Consider the following 21,964-nt stretch of genomic DNA (forward strand, 5'->3'; position numbering starts at 1 on the left):
TTTGTTTCAACTTTAAGTCTGCTTTAAAATAGTTGTTGCTGTTTCTGTTGCATCTTAAGCTTTCATCAATAAGAAATAAATGAAATAAATATTCATAAGAATACAATAGCAACAGAGCTGTTTATTTCTTACTTCTTAGACCAGCCAGACTTTTGTTATGCCAACATTAAGTGACTTTTTGTAAGGCTTGAATGGTTTTCGAAAAAAACAAAAAAAATAAAACTGAAAACAAACCTTTTTTGAAAACGGAAGTTGTCTTAACGACTAAACGGCTGGGGCTTCAAATTCAACTGAATTTTAGCTTGAGTTTTGCATAATTGATGAAGAATATGAAAGCTAAATCCCCAAAAACATATTAAATTGCAGAAACGCCTACTCTAGACGTTAGGAATACATAAAATATTTTGTTTATTTCTTGTTTACGCAACATATTCGAAATTAGTTTAAATTTTTGTTTGTAATAAAATCAGTTTTTTTTTGAATAATAAGAAGTTAAATTAATAAATTATGTATCTGTAACGAAAAATCTATGGACACATGAATTAATATTTAAAACTAATCAACTTAACTAATCAATAATTCAGTAATAACAATTAAAATACAACATATTGGTTTGGCTAAAAGTAGACTTTTAAAAAGATCTGCAAATTTAGGCCTGGAACTTAAAAACTTCTGTTGTTTTAAAGATAATAAATAGAAGAGATATTGAGCTTGCCAATGCTCGCTTCAAACTAATCAGTTGCGTTCGTTACAGGTTCCCTGTGATGGTCTGTCAGATTTTAGTTTTTGCTCCACCTTAGCAGTGGTGTCGATTCGCCTGGTTGGTCGGACTTCACGTATGATCTCTTATGCTTCGGGTTATCGTAATGGATCCATTTATCATCATAAGAATTGATTCGATTTAAAAATTGTTTTATTTTATAGAGTTCAAGCATCATTTCGGACATGCAAAATCGTGTTCCAAGATCTCTCTGCTCCAATTCGTATGTTAGCCAATTTTCCTGCTTTTGGATGAATCCTGCTGCTCGCAAATGTTTTGAAATTGTTACTTGAGTAGCTCCCAATGATTTTGCAAGCTCTTGCTGAGTTTGACAACAATCTTTTTTGGCTGGCCTAGGCGATCTTTGTTGTCCATGTCAAAGTCATCACTTGTGAACCGCACAAACCATTCCTCGCAGGTATAAACCGATGGAACAAACTCATCAACAGCTTTGGCGAGCAATCAGTGTGCTTCAGCTGCACTTTTTATACCCTTCACCTTCGTGAGAAGGATATATATAAGTTTGTCATTCCGTTTGTAATTTCCACAATATAATTTTCCGACCCTATAAAGTATATTTATTCTGGATCCTTATAGATATGTCCGTCTGTCCGTCCGTCCGTTGAAATAAATTTTCTGAAGACCCAAGATATCTTCGGGATCCAAATCTTCAATAATTCTGTCAGACATGCTTTCGAAAAGTTTCCTATTTAAAATCAGCAAAATCGGTCCACAAATGGCTGAGATATGAGGAAAAAACCAGGACAACCTCGATTTTTTTACCTATTTTTGACCTACATATATCTGGATTACTATGTCATTAATATAGACAATATGGACATCTAATGATAGATATTTCAAAGACCTTTTCAGCGACGTATATAAGACCACAGTAAGTTGGACCTACAATGGGTCAAAATCGGAAAAAATATGTTTTAACCCGATTTTTTTTTAAAAAACAAAAAATTTTGAGTTAAAATTCAAAAAATAAAAATAAAATTAAAAAAAAAAAATTAAAATAAAAATTCGAAAATTTTTTTCCCAAATAATGAAAAAAAACTGGAAAAAAAATAATTTTTTTTTACCTAAAAATATTTAAAATTTGTTTTTTGAAGTATAATTTTATGAATATAGCTCTCTTATTTGTTTTTAATTAAAGAAGTAAAGCAAAACTATGACGCTTTGTTGACACAAAATTCCACATTTTCGAAGCAAAAAAACGTTGTTGTTTACACTATAATGTTTAACAACTAACTGGGAAAAATTACATTTAAGTTATTAAAAACAAAACCCGCGTTAAAATCCAGCTTTTTTAAGTCATGCTCCCCAATACATAAGAAAAAAAATACGAAAATCTTCCACTAATTGCTAAACATTTTAGCTAAATTCAATCATAAAGCTCTTCCGGTAAAAACATTTTAAGCATTTAGATTAAATTACGCCCAATCACCTGTCTTCAGATCAACACACTTTAGATAAACACGGGCGAACAACGTTTCAATTTATTTAACTCAAATTATATTTTAAATAATTTGATAAAGCTAAACTCGTTTAAAAAAGAAAACAATTTTTTTTACTTAAAACATGAATGAAGAGAATAAGAGCAAATGAACGTACGTTCAGCCACAGCACGTTAACATGCCACAAATTTAAAGTCCAGCTAATAGTGCTTTTACACAAGAAGTTCAACAAAACCAAAGAAAAAAAAAATACAGAAATGAAATGAAAATAAGTGGAAAAATATAATTGGATCATAAGCTGGAAAAAGCGTTCATGTTTCATGGTGTTTCAGTATTAAGGTAAACAAGCATCACACGGACAATCATGATGATGATGATGCTGATGATTTTGATGACTACTTGCAGCAAAGAAAATCATTTTTAACAACAATTTTCATTATTACTTTGTTTGCTATTATTTTCACCAAAAAAAAAAACAACAAGTGAACGCTGGAACGTGACAATTGACCATAACATCCAAAAAAAAAACAATATGTTTATAAAACACAAACATTTTCTTTAAACAAAAAACCAACTACAATTTTCCAAAATGATTAAATTCTTTCTTTATATTGCATAAAACTTTAAAGAGGTTTTTTATTATTGATTTGAAATTTTCAACTTAAAGACAAGATTCATTCATTCAATCATTAATTACAAATTTTAACAGACAATTCACTAAAATGTGTGTCTGTGTTTGTGTGTTAAAACGCGCGTTATTCTTGGTGTCAAATTTAGCCGTCGGCTTTTATTTACTCTTTCAACAGTTTAATAATATTGCCACCGATTGTTGCACATACTTGCTGTGTTTGTACGTATGTAGGCTATATGTTCATGTGTAACATTAAATGCCTATTATTATTGTTGTTGCGTTTTGAAGGTGTCAGTTTTCGGTTAACGTGTGAACGTCAATAAATTTCCTGGCTTTTCTCTCATTTGGCGTCTGTAGTTTTCAAGTTTATTGCACTTTAACGTAATGAAATTGAGTTGATGAATGTCGTCTGTACATTAAATAAGTCGCTGCAGGGTTTTCGAAAGCTAATTATTAAGTAGCAAATGATTAAAGAGCTTTTTAGGGTAAATTTTAAGTTATTGATTAAAAATGGGAAAGTATTGCAGGTTTCTTTAACATTTTAATTACAATATTATGTAACACACTTAAAAAGCTTTTAAGCTTTGGTATACAAAATGTATATTTATATAAAAAAGCTTTTTAGAAGCTTTGAGTAGTAAGAAATGTTATACAATTTAATCTATAAACTTGGAATTAATGAAAAGTAAAATTTTAATTTTTTTCCGAAATCTAAAACTTTTTTAATTTTTTTTTCAAAATGGGCCGTTTTTTAATTTTTTTTCATCCGATCGGAAGACATCGATTTCTAAAGCTGGTTTACTTGACATGAAATCCCCCATGTATAAAAAAGTTATATATTTTTAACTTAAAAAGACCAATAATAAAAGCTTTTTAAAAAATGTTTCTATTTAAAAAAAAAAATAATTTAAAAACTTTATGATGTTCGCTTTTTAAAGCTTTTACTTAGTTTTTACAATATTGTTGATAGAAAGCTTTCAAAGTTCGAAATTATATAAAAGCTTTCTTCGAAAAGCAGGAAATATCGAAAAAAGTTATGAAAACATATAGTCAAATGTAACCTCTTTGAGCTTAAAACAGCTTGAAAGTTAAAACTGTAACCAAATCTTTATATTGAAAGATTGATATTTTTCATTTTAAGAAATCATTTAACAAAAAGCTTGTAAAACTCAAAAGCTTTCTAAAAAGCCTTTATTTCATAAAATAATGTTTGATGTCTAAAGTGTTCTCTTATATTAAATGCTTTTACTTAATTTATAACAAAATTGTTGAAATACTTTGAAAGTTCATACATAAATAAAAGTTTTCTTTAGATAGAAAGAAGTGAATTCATTGAAGAACTAATAGATTAGCAAACAATATTTAAGATTTCAACTTAATAAGGAAAAACCCAAAAGCTTGGCTAAGCTTTTAGTTTATTTTAAGTTTAAAGATCAAATTAAATCTTTCTAAAGCATGCTAGCCTTTTATTTAAATAAATACTTTAAAATATAAACAAAATATATTCTTAGCTTTTATTCAATTGCTTTAAATTTATTTTAATTATTAAGAATACTTTAAAATCCAAACAGGTTATAGAACCAAATACATATTAGCAATAAAATGTAAAGCTTTGCTGAATATTTATAATTATACATAAAAAGCATTAGTAACAGCTTTTAAAGCTTAAAAATCACAATCAATAAAAATTTTTTGCTCAAAATTAAACATTCTTCAACAAAAATCCAAAGTTAAAATGAAACTCTCTTTAAACAAGTAAGAAAGTATGGTCGGTCAAGCCCGACCATATAATACCCTACACCAAGTAAATGAGTAAAAATATTTTTCTTTTAAAATATCAATAATTTATATTTTTGAGTGATTTTCGGAAGTGGGCCTTATATGGGAGCTATGACCAATTATGGACCGATCACCATAAAATTAGGTCGTGTGATTTATGTCTATATTAAAGTTAACTATGTTGAATTTTGTGTGTATACCAACATTTTTAAGCGATTTATGCACGTTAATGTGATTTTCGGAAGCGGGTCTATATGGGAGCTATGACTAATTATGGACCGATCGTAACAAAATTTGGTGACATGAATTTTATATATATAAAACTTATTTGGAGCGAAATTTGTGTAGATACATAGATAAATTAAACGTTTATGACCGATAAAGTCCAATTTCGAGGGGTTATTTGTATGGGGGCTAGGTGAAATAATGGACCGATTTCAGCCAGTTTCAATAGGCTTGGTCCTTGGGCCGAAAAAGTAATATGCATTAAATTTGATCGAAATATCTTCAAAATTGCGACCTGTACTCTGCGCACAAGGTTTACATGGACAGCCAGCCAGCCAACCAGACGGACGGACGGACGGACATCGTTTAATCGACCCAGAAAGTGATTCTAAGTCGATCGGTATACTTTAAGGTGGGTGTTAGATTAATATTTTTGGGCGTTACAAACATCTGCACAAACGCATAATACCCTCCCCACTATGGTGGTGTAGGGTATAAAAACACATATAAATGGAATTTAAAGCTTTCATTATACCCTACACCACCATAGTGGGGCAGGTATTATGCGTTTGTGCAGATATTTGTAACGCCCAAAAATAGTATTCTAACACCCACCTTAAAGTATACCGATCGACTTAGAATCACATTCTGAGTCGATTAAGCGATGTCCGTCCGTCCGTCCGTCTGGCTGGCTGGCTGCTGGCTGGCTGGCTGTCCATGTAAACCTTGTGCGCAGAGTACAGGTCGCAATTTTGAAGATATTTCGATGAAATTTGATACATATTATTTTTTCGGCTCAAGGACCAAGCCTATTGAAACTGGCTGACATCGGTCCATTATTTCACCTAGCCCCCATACAAATGTCCTCCCGAAATTGGACTTTATCGGTCATAAATGTTTAATTTATATATGTATCTCCACAAATTCCGCTCCAAATAAGTTTTATATACACAAAATTCATGTCATCAAATTTTGTTACGATCGGTCCATAATTAGTCATAGCTCCCATATAGACCCGCTTCCGAAAATCACTTTAACGTGCATAAATCGCTTTAAAATGTTGGTAAACACACAAAATTCAACATAGTTAACTTCAATATACACATAAATCACACGACCTAATTTCATGGTGATCGGTCCATAATTGGTCATAGCCCCCATATAAGGCCCACTTCCGAAAATCACTCAAAAATATAAATTATTGAAATTTTAAAAGAAAATTTTTTTTTGCTCTTTTACTTAGTGTAGGGTATTATATGGTCGGGCTTGACCGACCATACTTTCTTACTTGTTTTATATAAAAATTAACTGAAAAAAGCTTTAATAAAATTTTTGTTGACTTTTAAAGCTTACACATCTATATACATTTAAATATTTTTGCTCTAATTGAAATATTGTTCAACAAATTTATAAAAGCTTTCTTTGAATTCCTAAAATCTTTGAGTAAAATGTTCAACTAAACCATAAATTATTGTTTTACTTTAAACAAGAGACATTTATAGGAAGTGTGTCCTACTTTTAGCTGATAGCTTTTGCTCAATTTGAATTATAATTCAACAAATTGAAAAAGCTTCTTTCAAATGCCTAAAGGCTTTGAGTAAAATGTTCAACTAAATCATAAATTATTTAAAACTTTGTTTTAGTTTAAATAAAAATAAAAATTAAAGGGAAGTTTGTCCTACTTTTAGCTGAAAGCTTTTGGATCAGAAGAGCTTTCACAAAAATATTTTAATAAAAGCTTAAAAAAAACTTGGAAAAACTTATTTTTCAAGTAAAATTTCCTTAAACGATCTTAGAAAAGCTAAAAATCTTTTCATAATTTCCGATTTCTAGACATAAAAATTGTTCATAGGTCCACATACCTGTATTACTCTCATGGGCAAGCCCGTTTCTTTGGCCAACTGCTCACGAATGTGACGTGTGGGTTTCGGTGTTTGGTTAAATGCTGTTTTTAGAACCTCCAATTGTTTCGCTTTGATCGTTGTGCGCGGCCCCCTTCTTTTCGAGCCATTGGCATCGTCAGGACTTTTGTTTTCCGCCTGAGAATCACCTCTCGCATCAGGATCGCCATCTAAGGAACCCTGTACAAGCAAACATATAAAAAGCATGTTTTTTTTATTTAAAAACATAAAATAAATCTAACCAAATGTGATGATAAATAAAAACACAAATTTGTAAAGGTAATTGTTAAACCATAATCATTAATCATTTAAAAAGAGAAATGATGATGATCATCATCATTTCTGTTCTTTAGTTTTTTTTTTTTTGGTTGATTTTATTTGTTGTGTGAACATTTCTTTTTACCTGATCGGAATCGTCATGCGTGTTTTTGCTGTCGGTGCTCATGCTTTGTACTGAAATATCTGATGCTCCCAATGGTCCACCTGCTGAGTCTGGACCATTTGGTCCCAACATACCCAGACCCAGAGGGGGTCCTCTTAAATGTGGTGGATCATCATCATCGTCTTCATCTTCGCTCGCCGAACCCATTAGAGAACCTTGAATGAGAAACATTAAACGAAATAAGTATTTATTTAAATTGCGGCCTGGGAAAATTTAGAAATAAAAAAAAAAAATGTTTGAAAATTTATTTCTGTTATTTCTTCCTAATTGTTTAACAAGCTCATGACGATTCTAAGCTAACTACATATAAAAATACAAAAGAATATTATGTTAAGCTAATCCGAAACGCCTGTCAAATATAAAATTTTCTTTTAATTTTTGCAGTGTGCCAGAGATTCTCATTCACTTTCGCTTAAAATTAAAATTTTTCTAATGCTAGACAAATGAGTGTGGAAGTATTTAAGTATGTAAGTGAATGAGTGAATAAGTGAGTTAGTGTCTAAACTGGCCAAGATTCCATTGAGCACGTGTCTGCAGTTCAAAACTTAAATCCTTGGCAGCACCCTCTTTTTAACAGGATTTTCTAGCAGTCATGTGTCTGCCGTTAAGTAAACTTCAAATACAGAATTTGTCTAGGCAGACACTCGTCGCTATTTTTTGCATTTACCCTGACATTTAACACGCGTTCTTTCAGCTATTCATTCGTTCATTCACTTATTTATTCCCCCCAAACCTTCGGTTTTGTGTTTGTAATCGTTAAATAATTTGATTTGTATGTCTGCTTGCTTGCTTGTCTTACCAATTCCAAATTGACACACGTTTTCAATTTTGCGTTTATTATTTGCTTAAAAAATCTGTTTGTCTCTGTGTGTTTTTGAATGTGGCCGTTGTATGTAAAATTGACACACGTTTAGCTAGTTTTCCATGCCTTAATGTCCTGGTGCTGGTGCATGTTTACATGGATTCTCCCTTTTCACAATTAAAGGAAACGGAAATGCAAAACATTTTGGGGCGAGACAAATAAAGAGTTTTAGATTTCAAAATTTCCTTTTCACACAATTGCATGAAGTGAGAGTAATTTTAAATGAATATTCTATTAATTTGTTTTGAATTTACTGAATTCCCATGTGTCTTTTTCCAAATAGTCTTTTGATATCTAATTCTCAAGATTTTCCAATCTCAGTTTCTTAAAATTTCAGTTCTTTCACAATAGAATCACTCAAGTTTTTTGTAAATCAAAAATATAGATGAATCTAATATGTCGTTGCCCTGGGGTACATTGACCAAGCAAAAACCTGGGATATACTATTCAAAGTCCCCAGATAGATTAGGAAAATACATATGATATTTAAATATCTGATATTGAATATCAGCTTAATCGGTCTATAATTATTGGAGATATCGGCAAACAATGAAGTGGCTTATGTACCCCTTTCTACCCTATAGCCTTAATTTCTTAAGAATATTGTTAATATTTCTTAAATTATTGACTACAGCCTGACAAAATCTTAGTATGCAAATCGAATTAATAAAAATTCTCATCAAATATGCCTTGGGGTAGCAAAATCTAATAAGAAAAATGTGATTTATTTTATATTTTATTAACGAATAAAAACAAAAGTCCCCTTTGGGGACTTTCACCATATTGAATTATACTTAAGCAATTTTGTAGCAAGTGATGATTTGTTTTAGGCAGAATTTGGACAATGTCATTGCAGCACGAATCATTCATTCATCATTTTTTTTTATACTAGATTTCATAAGAGGCAAGTTTTTGCTTACAAATGCATTTGATACCAACATAAATAATTGCTTGGATATTTAAACGTATGCTTTTGCCAAACAAACATTAGCAAAATCTAAAAAAATAAGGGTGTTTTCTTAACTTTCCCTTTTTTTCCTTTAACAATTCCTACCAAAATGTATGAATGAATGACTGACTGAATGAGTCTCATCTGTTGTGGATTAGATTATGTATCATAAACTTGTAATTTATTGGTTTTTAGGAAGTTGCAAACAAGTGTTTCATTCTATACTTTCTTACTAACTCACAGGCCTGTTAAATTTGCCAACTGTTCACATACAATGCCAAAGCTTCAGAAAAATATAAAACAAAAATCGTAGAAAACATTTAGTTTAACAACTTTTCAAGAGTCATAACATAATTTTTCTCCCCCTGGTGTTGTGTATGAGGTTAAATATATCCGTCGCATTACCGTTAGTCTCTGGTCTGTTCTAGTCACTGGGGAATTTTTTATTTTTTTGGGTTTTGAAAAAATATTCAAGATTTATTATGTCTTGTATCGTCTAGAGATGTGGTTTGATAGCTTGAATTATTTATTAAATACATTATAGTTTATTGTTGTTTAATTAAAGCAGATGTTTATAAAAAATATTTAGTTTTGATTTGATTTTTAATGATTTTGAATTTATAAAAAATTTTCCACTGTTCAGGTTGGATATGTAAATTCACACAAATTGTGTTACCAAAGCAATTTGTGTAATTCCACATCAAAGGTAAAATTTTACATTAATTTAATACCAAAAGTGTAATTTTACACAATTTGACGCAAAATGTACAATGTGTAAATTAACTCAAAAAGTGTAATTTTACAAAAAATAGATAAAAATTTTGTGTAAAATAAATCATTTTTTAACACATAAAGTAAAATTGTAAGCAAATGTGTAATTTTACACAAACATTTTATTTTACACAAACTGTGATAATCAAATGTTGAAGTTTAATCAAAATAAATAATACAAAATGTGCAGTTGGACACCATATACAATGTGTAATTTTACACAAAATTTTTAAAAAACTTTTACACAAAATTTTTATTGTGGCACAAATTATGTAATTTTATCATTTTAATTTTTGAAAAAATATGTGATTTTGCATAAAATGTGTAATTTTACTCAAAATGTGTAAATTTAACAAAATGTGTAATTTTACTCAAAATGTGTAATTTTATTCAAAATGTGTAATTTTACACAAAATGTGTAATTTTACACAATGTGTGTAATATTGCACAAAATGTTTTAAATTTTTTGTAAAATTTTATAATTTGATACAAAATATATAATTTGGCTACGAACATGTGATTTTACACAAGTTTGTAATTTGACACCAAATAAAAAATATGTAATTTTACACTAAATATTTATTTAATAAACAATTTTGCACAAAATTTTATGTTTGGCTTAAAATGAGTAAGTTTACACAAAATTTAAAATTTAACAGAAAATCGCAAATGTTACATAAAATGTGTAATTGTACTCAAAATACAATATTTAAATATTTCTGTAATTTTATATAAAATGTATACAAACATTTGTTATTTACACAAAATGTGTTATTTTACACAATATGTTTAATTTTACATAAAATATGTAATTTTACACAAAACTCGTTATTTTACAAAATTTTTTTAATTCTACACTAAATGATAAATTTACATAAAATGGTATTTTTTCAACAATTTTTAATTTTACACTACAAGTGTCATTTTATACAAAATGTAAAATTTTACACAAAGCGATATAGTTACACAAAATATGTAATTTAACAAAAGTTGGGAAAAAAATTTAAATTAATATAGAGTATAATGTCATAAGTTGTATATTTACGTAAAATGAGTAATTTCACACAAAATATGTAATTGTAAGCTATATATGTAGTTTATATAAAGTGTGAAAGTTGAGACAAAATTAAAGTAAAACTTTACACAAAATGCTTAATTTTACATAAAATGTGTAATAATACACAAAATATTTAATTTTACATAGAATTTAGAATTTTACGCAAATAATAATTTTTTACATAATGTGTAATTTACACTAACATTGTAATTGTATATGAATTTGAAACAAAATGTGTAATTTAACACAAAATGCACAATTTTACACCAAACATTTTACAAAAATAAAAAAATTTTACTCAAAAACCGTGAAGCAATAATTTAAAAATGTTAAATTTTACACTAAATGTAAATTTTATGTAACTAAAACATTTATTTATGACCATCCCTAATATTTACACATGTGAACGAAAACAAAATCACCTTGCAACGCATGGTTACAAAATTTTGCATACGTCAGTCAAATGACAAGCGAATCAACATTTTTTTTTCTTTTGCATTTAAATAAATGTGTATGAGCGATTGTTTGCAGTTGTAGTATTTTCATAACCGAAACTCACTGCTGTTGCTAATGTTGGAGTAAATATTCACAAATCTTGAGACAGGCTTCATTTACGTATAAGCAGATGAATGTTGAAAGGAAATCGTAACGTATTCATACATTTAACAGCATACAAGCAGGAATTAACCTAATTTTTTACAACACCTTAAACCAAACCAAAAAACCAGCCAGCCTAGCTTACAAACTTATAGAGATAGATAGGGAGGGGGGACAACAGGGGTTGCATCTTTAAAGTTTTGATAAAAGTCAAAAAATTATTCACGTGGAAAATCCGTTGATCTGTGGCATCATCAACAACATAAAGAAAAATCAACAGCCATCAGTGTGTGTCACTGGCAGCAGCAGCAGCAGCACAGTGGAAACAAACGTTTACGTTGCCATAGTCACTCTTCTTATGAAATGACTACGTAGTTTAGTTTAGTGTAGCAGTGACATTTGTTGTGCTGCATTTTTGTGTTTTTGTTTTGTGGGTTTATTAGTTTACTGATGATGATGGTTGCGTATTTCTCTGTTAATGGAGTATATTCTTGAGCTTTTAATGGTTTCCCATAAAATTTAGACTGACGTATCGTATGATACGCATTCACCTTTAGCTTTCATTGCTCTTATACGAACGTACAGAATAAATTTTCATTTTCATCGTTTCTCATCTTAAATGGCTCACAGTTCAAATAACCATATCCACACATATTCACTAGACTTCACTTCACTGCAATTCATCCACCTTGTGTGCGAGTGCGAGTAAGTGCCCCCAATGCCAAATATTATACCAAATACCAAGAAATAATGTTGCATAGAGAACCTGAACCTGTCAAATATCTAAGCTATATAAAGAAACAACAGCAAAATACTACTATACGTTTAATAGTTCTTTCTCTTATTGTAAATAAAATTTGCCATGCTACGTGTGTTTGTGTCCGTCCGTCCGTCCGTCTGTCTGTTTGTTGTAGATTGTAGTTTCGACATGATTTTTCTGCATCATGGACCACATGATGCAAAACTAATTCGAAATTAATGTGAGTGTCGTGAGTACTCAAATAGAAATAAAGATAAAAACAACAACAGCAAACAACCATCCATAGCAAACACTTAGGGTGAGTTCGTTCTAGCTGTTATTGTTGTTTTTTTTATTCATACTCCAAAGTTTATAAGGGTGAATTGACTGCAAACATTTACCACAACCAACCAACCAACCAACTCATATCACCAAACGCTACAAAAACACCAGTCAAGCCAGCCAGCATCTTTCTGTTGAGAAACGTTTAAACAAATAAGCTTAAACATAAGTATCCAGGCGATTAAACAGTTTCAATTTTATAGCATTTCAAATAAAAGAATATTTGAGCAATAGTCAACTGAGGTGTTCCAAATTTGAACAGGCAGGGAAGTCAAATCTTGAAAAAATGTCTAGTTGTGAAATATATTTTTTTTATTTTACAAAAAATTTTATATCAAATATAATATAACAAAATTTGCTATTTTACACAAAACTTAAAATTATACATACATCAATATATAATTTTGCACGAAATTAATAATTTTACACAAACTATGTGATTTGTATGTATATTTATACATTAAGTGTAGTTTCACATAAAATGTGTAATTTTACACAAACTAGGTATATTTAGAAAAAATGTAAAAAATTTGTTATTTTACGCAAAATGTGTAATTTTACGCAAAATGTGTAATTTTACACAAAATGTGCAATTTTACAATAAATTTATAATTTGATGCAAAATGCGTTAATTAAAGTAAAATTTTACAGAAAATTAATAATTTTACATACAATAAATGTAACGTGGTAATTTTAAACTAGGTGTGTAATTTTTCAATAAAAAAATTTAGATTTTATCATACATATTTTAAATTACATTAAATTCTATGTAAAATTATTAATTTTGTACAATAAACGAGTAATTTTACACAAATTATTTAGTTGAAAAAAAATTACAAAATGTGTAATTTCACACAAAATCACTAGTGTGATTTAACACAAAGTGTGATATTTGAAACAAAATGTATTACAGGTAAAATTTAATATAAAATTTTTAAGTTTACAAAATTTAGCAAAATGCGTACTTTTACACAAAATATGCTACTTTACACGAATCGTGTAATTTAACACAAAACGTAAAATTTTATTCTAAATGTTCGTAATATGATACAAAATCTTTAGCCCTTTAATGCATATTGATGCCAATTGTCTACATTCTAGTTCCACTTAATTTTAAACGAAAATAAGCTTGATACTAATTCAGATTTTCCTTCAGGAAAATCAAATGGAGTACGAAAAGTTTCAACTAAAGAAATTCTTAATCAAACTAAAGCGAAAGCAAATATAATAAATAAAAATCAACTAAATATTTGATACTTTATAGAAAAATTAAAGTAAAAATCATGCATTTAAGGGTTAATTTAACTCAAATTGTAAAATTCAAGTTCATACAAAATCTATCACAAAGTAGTAATTTGACACTAGATGTGATATTTTACAGAAAATGTATACACCAAATTTTCAACTTTACGCGAAATTCAAATTTACAAAAAAAGTTTAATTTTACACAAAAAGTGTAATTTTGCATAAAAGTGTAATTTGTTGTTTTACACAAAATATAAATTTTACAATACAAAAATTTTGCAATTTTACACAAAATATGTAATTTTACACAATTGGAAAAACTCAATTTTAAATGTATAGTATAAAATTACAAGTGTAATTTAACAGAATTACACAAAAAGAGTAATTTTACAGAATTACACAAAAAGAGTAATTTTACAGAATTACACAAAAAGAGTAATTTTACACAAAATACATTTTGCATAAAAGTGTAATTGGTTGTTTTACACCATATATAAATTTTACAAACACAAAATTTTACGCAATTTTACACAATATTGAAAAACTCAATATAAATGTATTGTTTAAAATTACAAGTGTAATTTTACAGAAAATGTAAGGTTTTACACCAAATGTGTAATTTTCATGAAATGTACAATTTACACAAAAGGTGTAATTTTAAACAAACTGTAATTTTACAGAAAATTTAAAGTTTTACACCAAATGTGTAATTTTTACAAAATTTGTAATTTTACACAAAATATAAAATTTTACACAAAATATGCGATATTGTACAAAATACTCAGAAATTTAATGATGTCTGCATTAAATTTCTGAATTTTACATTGAAAGTGTAATTTCACACAATATATGTAATTTTACACAAAATACTAAAATTTCCACAGAATTCTCCCATATGGATTAGAGTTTATATTCTTTGTTTTAAAACCCCTTTACTATTTATGAATATTTACCAAAAGAATAATTTATAGGTTCTTTCTTAGAACTTTACGCTTTTTTATTTTATTTAGGCCTGGGAAAATATACAAACTCACTTGTCAGTTGTGTTTAAATTTAAAAAAAAGTATTGCACATAAAAAAAACTCAAGTGCTGGCCAAACAACGACAACAAGCTCACAGGACAACCAGAAACCGTGACAAAATAAAACACACTTGTTTAAACTAAGCTCACTGCCAAACTACAATAATAAAAAAAAAAACACAACACTTAAGCACTTGTAAATAATTTTTCAAGTGTATGAAGAAAACAACAATGGCCAAACAAAATTATACAGTGTAAAAACAAGTATGTACTTGTAAGTAAGTACTTCAGGAAATATTGTTGGCTTCCTCAATGAGTAGTTATATGTGTGTTAGGAACGCACACACAATTTGTTTATCCAGCTCACTTGTAAAGGCAAACATACAAGGATAATAAATAGCAACGACATCAGCCAACATCCAGCCAGCAATAATAACAATAACAATTACAAATAAACACGAATGCAATGAATGGCCAAAAAGCTGAAGGATACATCATGAATCCTTCAAAAGTGTGTGTATGTGTATTTAAGTTTATTTGTTTGGCTGCTTTGGTTATTTTTTTTCTCGTTATTTGAATTTTGCACTTGTCTGTCTTCCTTTCAAATGTCCTTTTCATCATCATCATCAACATCAAATCATCACAATCTTCGCGTGTGTGTTTAAAACATTTACATTCATTCACTGCTTCTGCTCTCAATTCATCATCATCTACAAGTGTTTCTTTTTTTGTTGTTTTCTTAAGTAAACAATAAACAACAATAACAAATTTATATATGTATCAGTGTTGCCACTTTATGTGTAATTACACATATTGTGTGTAATTTTATCTTGGATGTGTAGCACATGTGTAATTGAATGAATGTGTAATTCATGTGTAATTTTAAATTCCAATTATATCCAAAATAAGTATATTTGTCAATGTATGTCTTCAATCATTTTTGGTATTAAAGCCTAGTACTCTGTTCATATTTGCGAAAAATTATGGTTTTTTCATGCGAAAAATTTTACATGCTGTTTGACAGCTAGCTGTTGGTTTTAATTTCGTGCGAAAGAAGTGCTGCATATGTTATTTCGTGTGGAAAAATAAGGTTGCCAGATTTATTTCACATGTTTTCCACAATAAAAACAGAGTACTACTTTTGCGAAATAATTTCGCATATATTTCATTCCAAATATTTTATATGTAGTTTGACAGCATTTCGCACGACTGAAAATAAATATGTACGTTTATATGAAGGAAAGTAGCTATATCCTCTATTTTAGTTGATAAATAACAAATCCAGTATCTCTAAATGTATTCATATATATTATATTGTACTCGTTTGTTACTCAATATAATGGAATTATATGTATGAAGATATGAATCAAGTTTGAACTAAATTAACATTAAGATTTGCAGAAAACTACTATAAGTAATTTGGAGATTATTGCTATGTTGTTCGCAATATTTTAAAAATATAAACGTTACAAAAATTATACATTTATTTACTTGCACGATTTTACTGGTAAAGTGTTTATTTACTTTTTCCTATTTTTCTCTCTCGCTATAATTTTTAAACAAACAGTAAAATGTATTTAACTTTGTCTAAATTAAGCCTATTTGAAACTGAAAACAAAACTGATTTCATAGCACTTAGGCCCTAATTTTGTAAATCACGTCACCAAAATTTTAAAAATTTGGTTTGGTTTTGTATATAACAAATTCTGAACAGAAAAAATTTTGTATATAAAACAAAACCAAATTTTTAAAATTTTTGAAATTTTGTTTATGCTATCCATATAAATATCACTTAGGTCCTTAACCCATTCCTGTCTAATGGGTATTTAAATACCCAAAAAAGAGACGACAGTAAAAAAATTCTTGCGAGTGCCATATTATAGATTAAGACTTCAACTTGCGTTTTTATTTAGAAGAAGAGATTGATTAGTCCAGAAAATATTTAAAAAAAGTATAATTTTTTTGCTTTTTGACTTTATCTTCCGTATACACTTTGCTTTACTAAGATAAATATTTTTAAAATATTCCAAAAAAATATCTCTTTAAAGCCTTTTGGGTATTTAAATACCCATGTCCTATCCCGGGTAAGTAACGAGGTAAAATTATTTTTTCACTCGAAACAACTTCTACGGGCCACCAGGCACATTCATAAAAATTTAGTTAAAATCGTACGAGCGGATCTATGGTCAGGCATTAATGGGTTAACATAAATGAGGAAAAAATTCAAATTCGAAGTGTGCTATTTTTTTAAATATGTATTGTTAAATTTTTAATAGAAATGTAACAATTTCCAATGGAACTATCTTCGAATGAACATTGATTAATATTTGTTAAAATCGTATTTGGGATTGACATATTTGACTGATCTCAAGAATTCATTATATCAGAAAATTTCACTAAAAAAGAGATTGCTGACTTTGCTTTAATAATTTCATATATCCATTTCCTGGATAAATTAAAATCTGCGCAAGTGAAAATTGTCCATCATTTTGTCCACTGACACTAAAGTGATCGTATTTGGTCGAAACATCCCACAGTCCACTGTGACAAACTGTTTGTCTTCATGTACGTTTTAAAAATCTTGTATTCGCAATAGGATCACCTTTAGACAATTTCTCCTATTGCGATCACGAAAATTACATGTGTAATTTTTTCTCGTATGTGTAATTTAGGAATGAGGCATGTGTAGTTTATAATTTTCTTGGTGGCAACACTGATATGTATGTAAATAATAAAAAAAATTGAGAAATATTTCCCCCAAGTATTTGTTGTTGTTCTATTCGGTTCATTTTACTCGCAAACACTCACACACACAATTATAAAACGGGTGGCTCTTGTTTTTTTTGGCTCTCAATTTTATTGTTGTCGATTTACAACCCTCCCGCTGGTTGTTGTAGGAAATTCATGTTGTTGTTATTCGTATTTCTATTGTTATTGTATAATTGCTATTTTATACCCAAATACAAGCAAGTTTAACATGTGTAATTATATTTTGAGCATAAAGCAGGAATGGAAAAGTGAGTTTAATGCACAAAAGGGAATAAAATTGCATATAGAGTTGGAATGTTGTAATGAAAACTGAAATCTTGAAAAAACATTTAAAATACATTTTTAAAACTTTATGAAACTTTAATATTTAAACTCAAAGCATAGGAAATGACTGGATTTCTTTTAAATTTGTAAATTTTTGAGATTTATAAAACTGACAGCAACAAGGCAACATAAATTTTGTTTATTCTTTATATCTTAAATTTGCATAATGTTTTTGTTAAATTGTAAAAAAAAACTTTGAATATAAAAAACTTAACGAAACTTTATTTTTAAAACAAAAAGCACTTAACAGGATATTTTTGTATATTCTATTAATAGAGATAAGCTACTATTTGAATGGAGAACAAATTTTAATTTTTGCTAATTTTTAAAACTTAACGAAACTTTATTTTTAAAACTAAAAGTTCTCAAAAGGATATTTTGTTATATTCCTTTAATACAGATAAGCTACTATTTGAATACCGAAAAATTTTAATTTTTGCTGGTTTTTAAAACTTAACGAAACTTTATTTTTAAAACTAAAAGCTTTCAACAGGATATTTTTTTATATTCTATTAATAGAGATAAGCTACTATTTGAATTGAGACAAATTTTGAATTTTTGCTGATTTTTAAAACTTAACGAAACTTTATTTTTAAAACTAAAAGCTCTAAACAGGATATTTTACTATAATCATTTAAAAGAGATCAGCCTCTATTTGAATGTAGAACAATTTATAATTCTTTTTTGATTTTTAAAACTTAACGAAACTTTATTTTTAAAACTAAAAGCACTTAACAGGATATTTTGTTATATTCATTTAATACAGTTAAGCTACTATTTAAATGGATACAAATTTTTAATTCTTGCTGGTTTTTAAAACTTAACGAAACTTTATTTTTTTAACTAAACATATTTTTAGGAATATATTTTTGTATTCATTATGAAATGGTATTTGTGATTTTACTTTTTGAATACCTTTTTATTTTTGGCGATTTAAAAAACTTAACGAAACTTTATTTTGTAAACTGAACAGATTTTAATAAATTCTTTAATATATTTGTTTAATATGCAATAGCAGTAATTTGAATTGACAGAAATTTTTCATTTTTGGTCATTTAAAAATCTTAACGAAACTTAATTTTTTTAAGTCAAGTTGGCTGAAAAATATTTTTAGCCTTTTATGATCAATTTAGATTTAATTATTTTTATGCTAAAGAAATTTTAAATTTTTAGTAATTTAAAAAACTTAACGAAACTTTATTTTTTGACCCAAAAATATTTTAATAAATTTATTTTCAAATTCATTAAGAGAAGGAAAACTAAATTTAATCTACAAATACTTTTTTATATTTTTAGAGATTTTAAGAACTTAACGAAACTTTATTTTCCAAGCTGAAAGTATTTCAATAATTTCTTTACTGTATTCGTATAACCTATATAAGCAATTATTTGAAACCATATATTTTTTTTTAATTTTCAGTGAAACCAAAAATGTTTTTTTTTTAATTTTGAACGATTAAAAAATTTCGAAAAATCGACTATAATTTGAAATCTAAATACTTCATTTCAAATACCACTAAACTTCCCATCTGTGCTTTATATTGTTGTTATTTTTATTCCCATTGTTGCCTTATTGTTGTTGAACTTGTATGTGCAGCAAGCAATAAAATAAAGTGTTGCTGAATGGTTATTGAAGTTAATTTAAGTGATGCTTAAACAAGTGCTCAAATATTCGTAGAAGAGAGTCTTCATTGAAATAAACATTGAAACATGTGTTACAAAAATTGTCTAAATCTATAAAGTCTTTCCTTTAGAGGGGTACAAGAAAACCATACAGCAACGTTTAAATGTGGGTTATTTGTCAAGAAAAAAGGGGGAGAGGTTTTTTTTATTCATTTGCAGCAAAAGGGCTGTTTTTGAACAAGCAATTCATATTATACTTTGATGTAAACAACAGCAATAACAAAAAAAGGAACTTTTGAAAAACAATTGAAAATCTATTTAGGAAACAATTTTGGCTTATTTTCAAGCATATTTAAACAAAGATTTTTTATAAATAAGGGAAATAATCATGGTGGGAAATTCGTAATAAAACAGAGTTAATTTTGTTTTTAAAAATTGCAAACTTCAGAAATTGTCTAAATTTAAAAAATCGTTAAGATATACTTTAAATTTATGAAGAAAAGGAGAATGAAAACTAACTTTTAAATTCACAAAATATGCATGTAAATGTCACAAAATATGTTTTGTGTGACATGACAACAGAGTTTATTTGTATTATACTCTCTCTCACCAGCCTCCCTACTCCTCCCCAAATAAATTCAACAAAAAAAGAGAAAAAAAACTTCTAACAAAATTTCAAAAAGAAATACCGACAGCATACAATTGTAAAACAACAAAGGAGTTGTTCTACAAAAAAAAAGAATTCGATTTCTTTTTGAATGTTTAACAAAAAACAAACTTTATTTTTTCACTCTCTAAATAGTGAAAACCTACAAAAACATACACACACTGTTTTTGACATTTTCAAAAGAAATGAAAGAAGTTGGGGCATAAAAAAAAATGTCATTTATTCATTGAACATGAATGAAATACACAGAAAAACAAGCAACAACATTTTCATACATTTTGCCACTCCAATGGGCATAGAACAGCTTGTGAGCTTGGCTCCCTTCCTCTTTACACATGTTGCCTTGGCGTTTCCAAACAGGCTGGTGGGTGAATGGAAAATAAATTCAAACATTTAAATGAGTATACAGATTTTCATAGAGATTTTTTTGTGGCAAAATAAAAAATCAGTTTCTGGGTTTAAAGACTGGTTTTGATTTGGGAAATTTATGAACTTAAATTTATTTTATTATATACAAAATGTGGAAAAAATTTTGATTTTCTTTAAAATCTAATAATTGTTTCCTAAGAAATACATAAAAATCCAAATTAAAATTTTTTTAAAAAAAAGTAGTAGAAATATTTTAAAAATACAAAATAGATAATAAAAAACCTAACGATTTTTAGAATAGTAGTATAAAAATAGTAGTAAAAATTCATTATTTTCATCAAATTCCTACAATATTTAAAAAAATTAATTTTTATCAAAAGAAACATGTATACAATTTCCAAGAAAAGTAGTAAAATACATTTTTTTTAAAAATATTAGAAGAATTTTTTTTTAGAAAATAGACAATTTTCTAGAAAAGTGGTAACAATTTAACTAAAAATAATTTTTTTTAAAAAAGTAGTAAAAAAAGTTACAGAAAATTAAATTTTCTTTATCAAATTTTAATAAAATAAAAAGTAAATTTTTTTGAAAAAGTAGTAGTTTTTTTTGGAAAAGTAGTAAAAAAATTATTAGGAAATCAATTTTTTTTATCAAATTCTAATAAAATAAGAATCAATAGACAAGTTTCTAGAAAAGTAGTAACAATTTAACTAAAAATCATTTTTTTTAAAAAAGTAGTAGAAATTTTGTTTGAAAAGTAGTAAACAAAACTAAAGGAAAAGTAAAGTATTTGTATAATTCTAACAAAATAAAAACTAACAAAATTGTTTAGATAAGTTTTGACTATTTTTTAAAAGAAGTAGTAGAAAAAACTACTTATAAAAGGTAGTATAAAAAGTTACTAAAAAAAAGTACCAAATATACATATAACAGATTTTCATAAAAGATAACACTAGTACAGAATAGGATAAAACTACATAAAATACCGTATTTTAAAAAGTAGTTTCAAAAGGTAGTATCAAAAGGTACTAAAAAAAGTACAAATAATAAGCAAATTTTCTTAAACTATAATAGTTATGCAGTAATACAGCAGATAAGTGACAAAATAATATTTGTTAAAAGCGTACTAAAAATGGTAGTATAAAAAGGTACTAAAAAAGTACCGAACATATAACAGATTTCCATAAAATATCACAGTAATACAAAAATAGGACAAAACTATATAAAATACCATATTTTAAAAAGCTACTTAAAATAGTAGTATCAAAAGGTACTAAAAAAAGTACCAAAAATAATAAAAATTTCATAAAATAAAATGGTAATACAGAAATAGAGCTAAAGTGAGTACAAAATAACATTTGTTAAAAACGTACTAAAAAAAGTAGTATAAAAAGGTACTAAAAAAAGTACCAGAAATAAAAAAGATTTTTC

At 27.6% G+C, this 21,964-nt stretch overlaps 1 protein-coding gene across 1 annotated transcript in view; it reads right to left on the reverse strand.

Moving 5' to 3' along the window:
• Nucleotides 1–21,964, reverse strand: part of Lim1 (LIM homeobox 1) — a 171,071-nt gene that overhangs the window by 31,960 nt on the left and 117,147 nt on the right. The window contains exons 4-5 of the mRNA XM_065508152.1: nucleotides 7,160–7,353; nucleotides 6,718–6,936 (exon numbers count right to left, since the gene is read on the reverse strand). Coding sequence (XP_065364224.1) covers nucleotides 6,718–6,936; nucleotides 7,160–7,353 — 413 coding nt within the window. The remainder of the gene's footprint in view (nucleotides 1–6,717; nucleotides 6,937–7,159; nucleotides 7,354–21,964) is intronic.

The sequence above is a fragment of the Calliphora vicina genome, chromosome 4 (genome assembly GCF_958450345.1).
Source record: "Calliphora vicina chromosome 4, idCalVici1.1, whole genome shotgun sequence".
Classification (NCBI taxonomy): Eukaryota; Metazoa; Arthropoda; class Insecta; order Diptera; family Calliphoridae; genus Calliphora; species Calliphora vicina.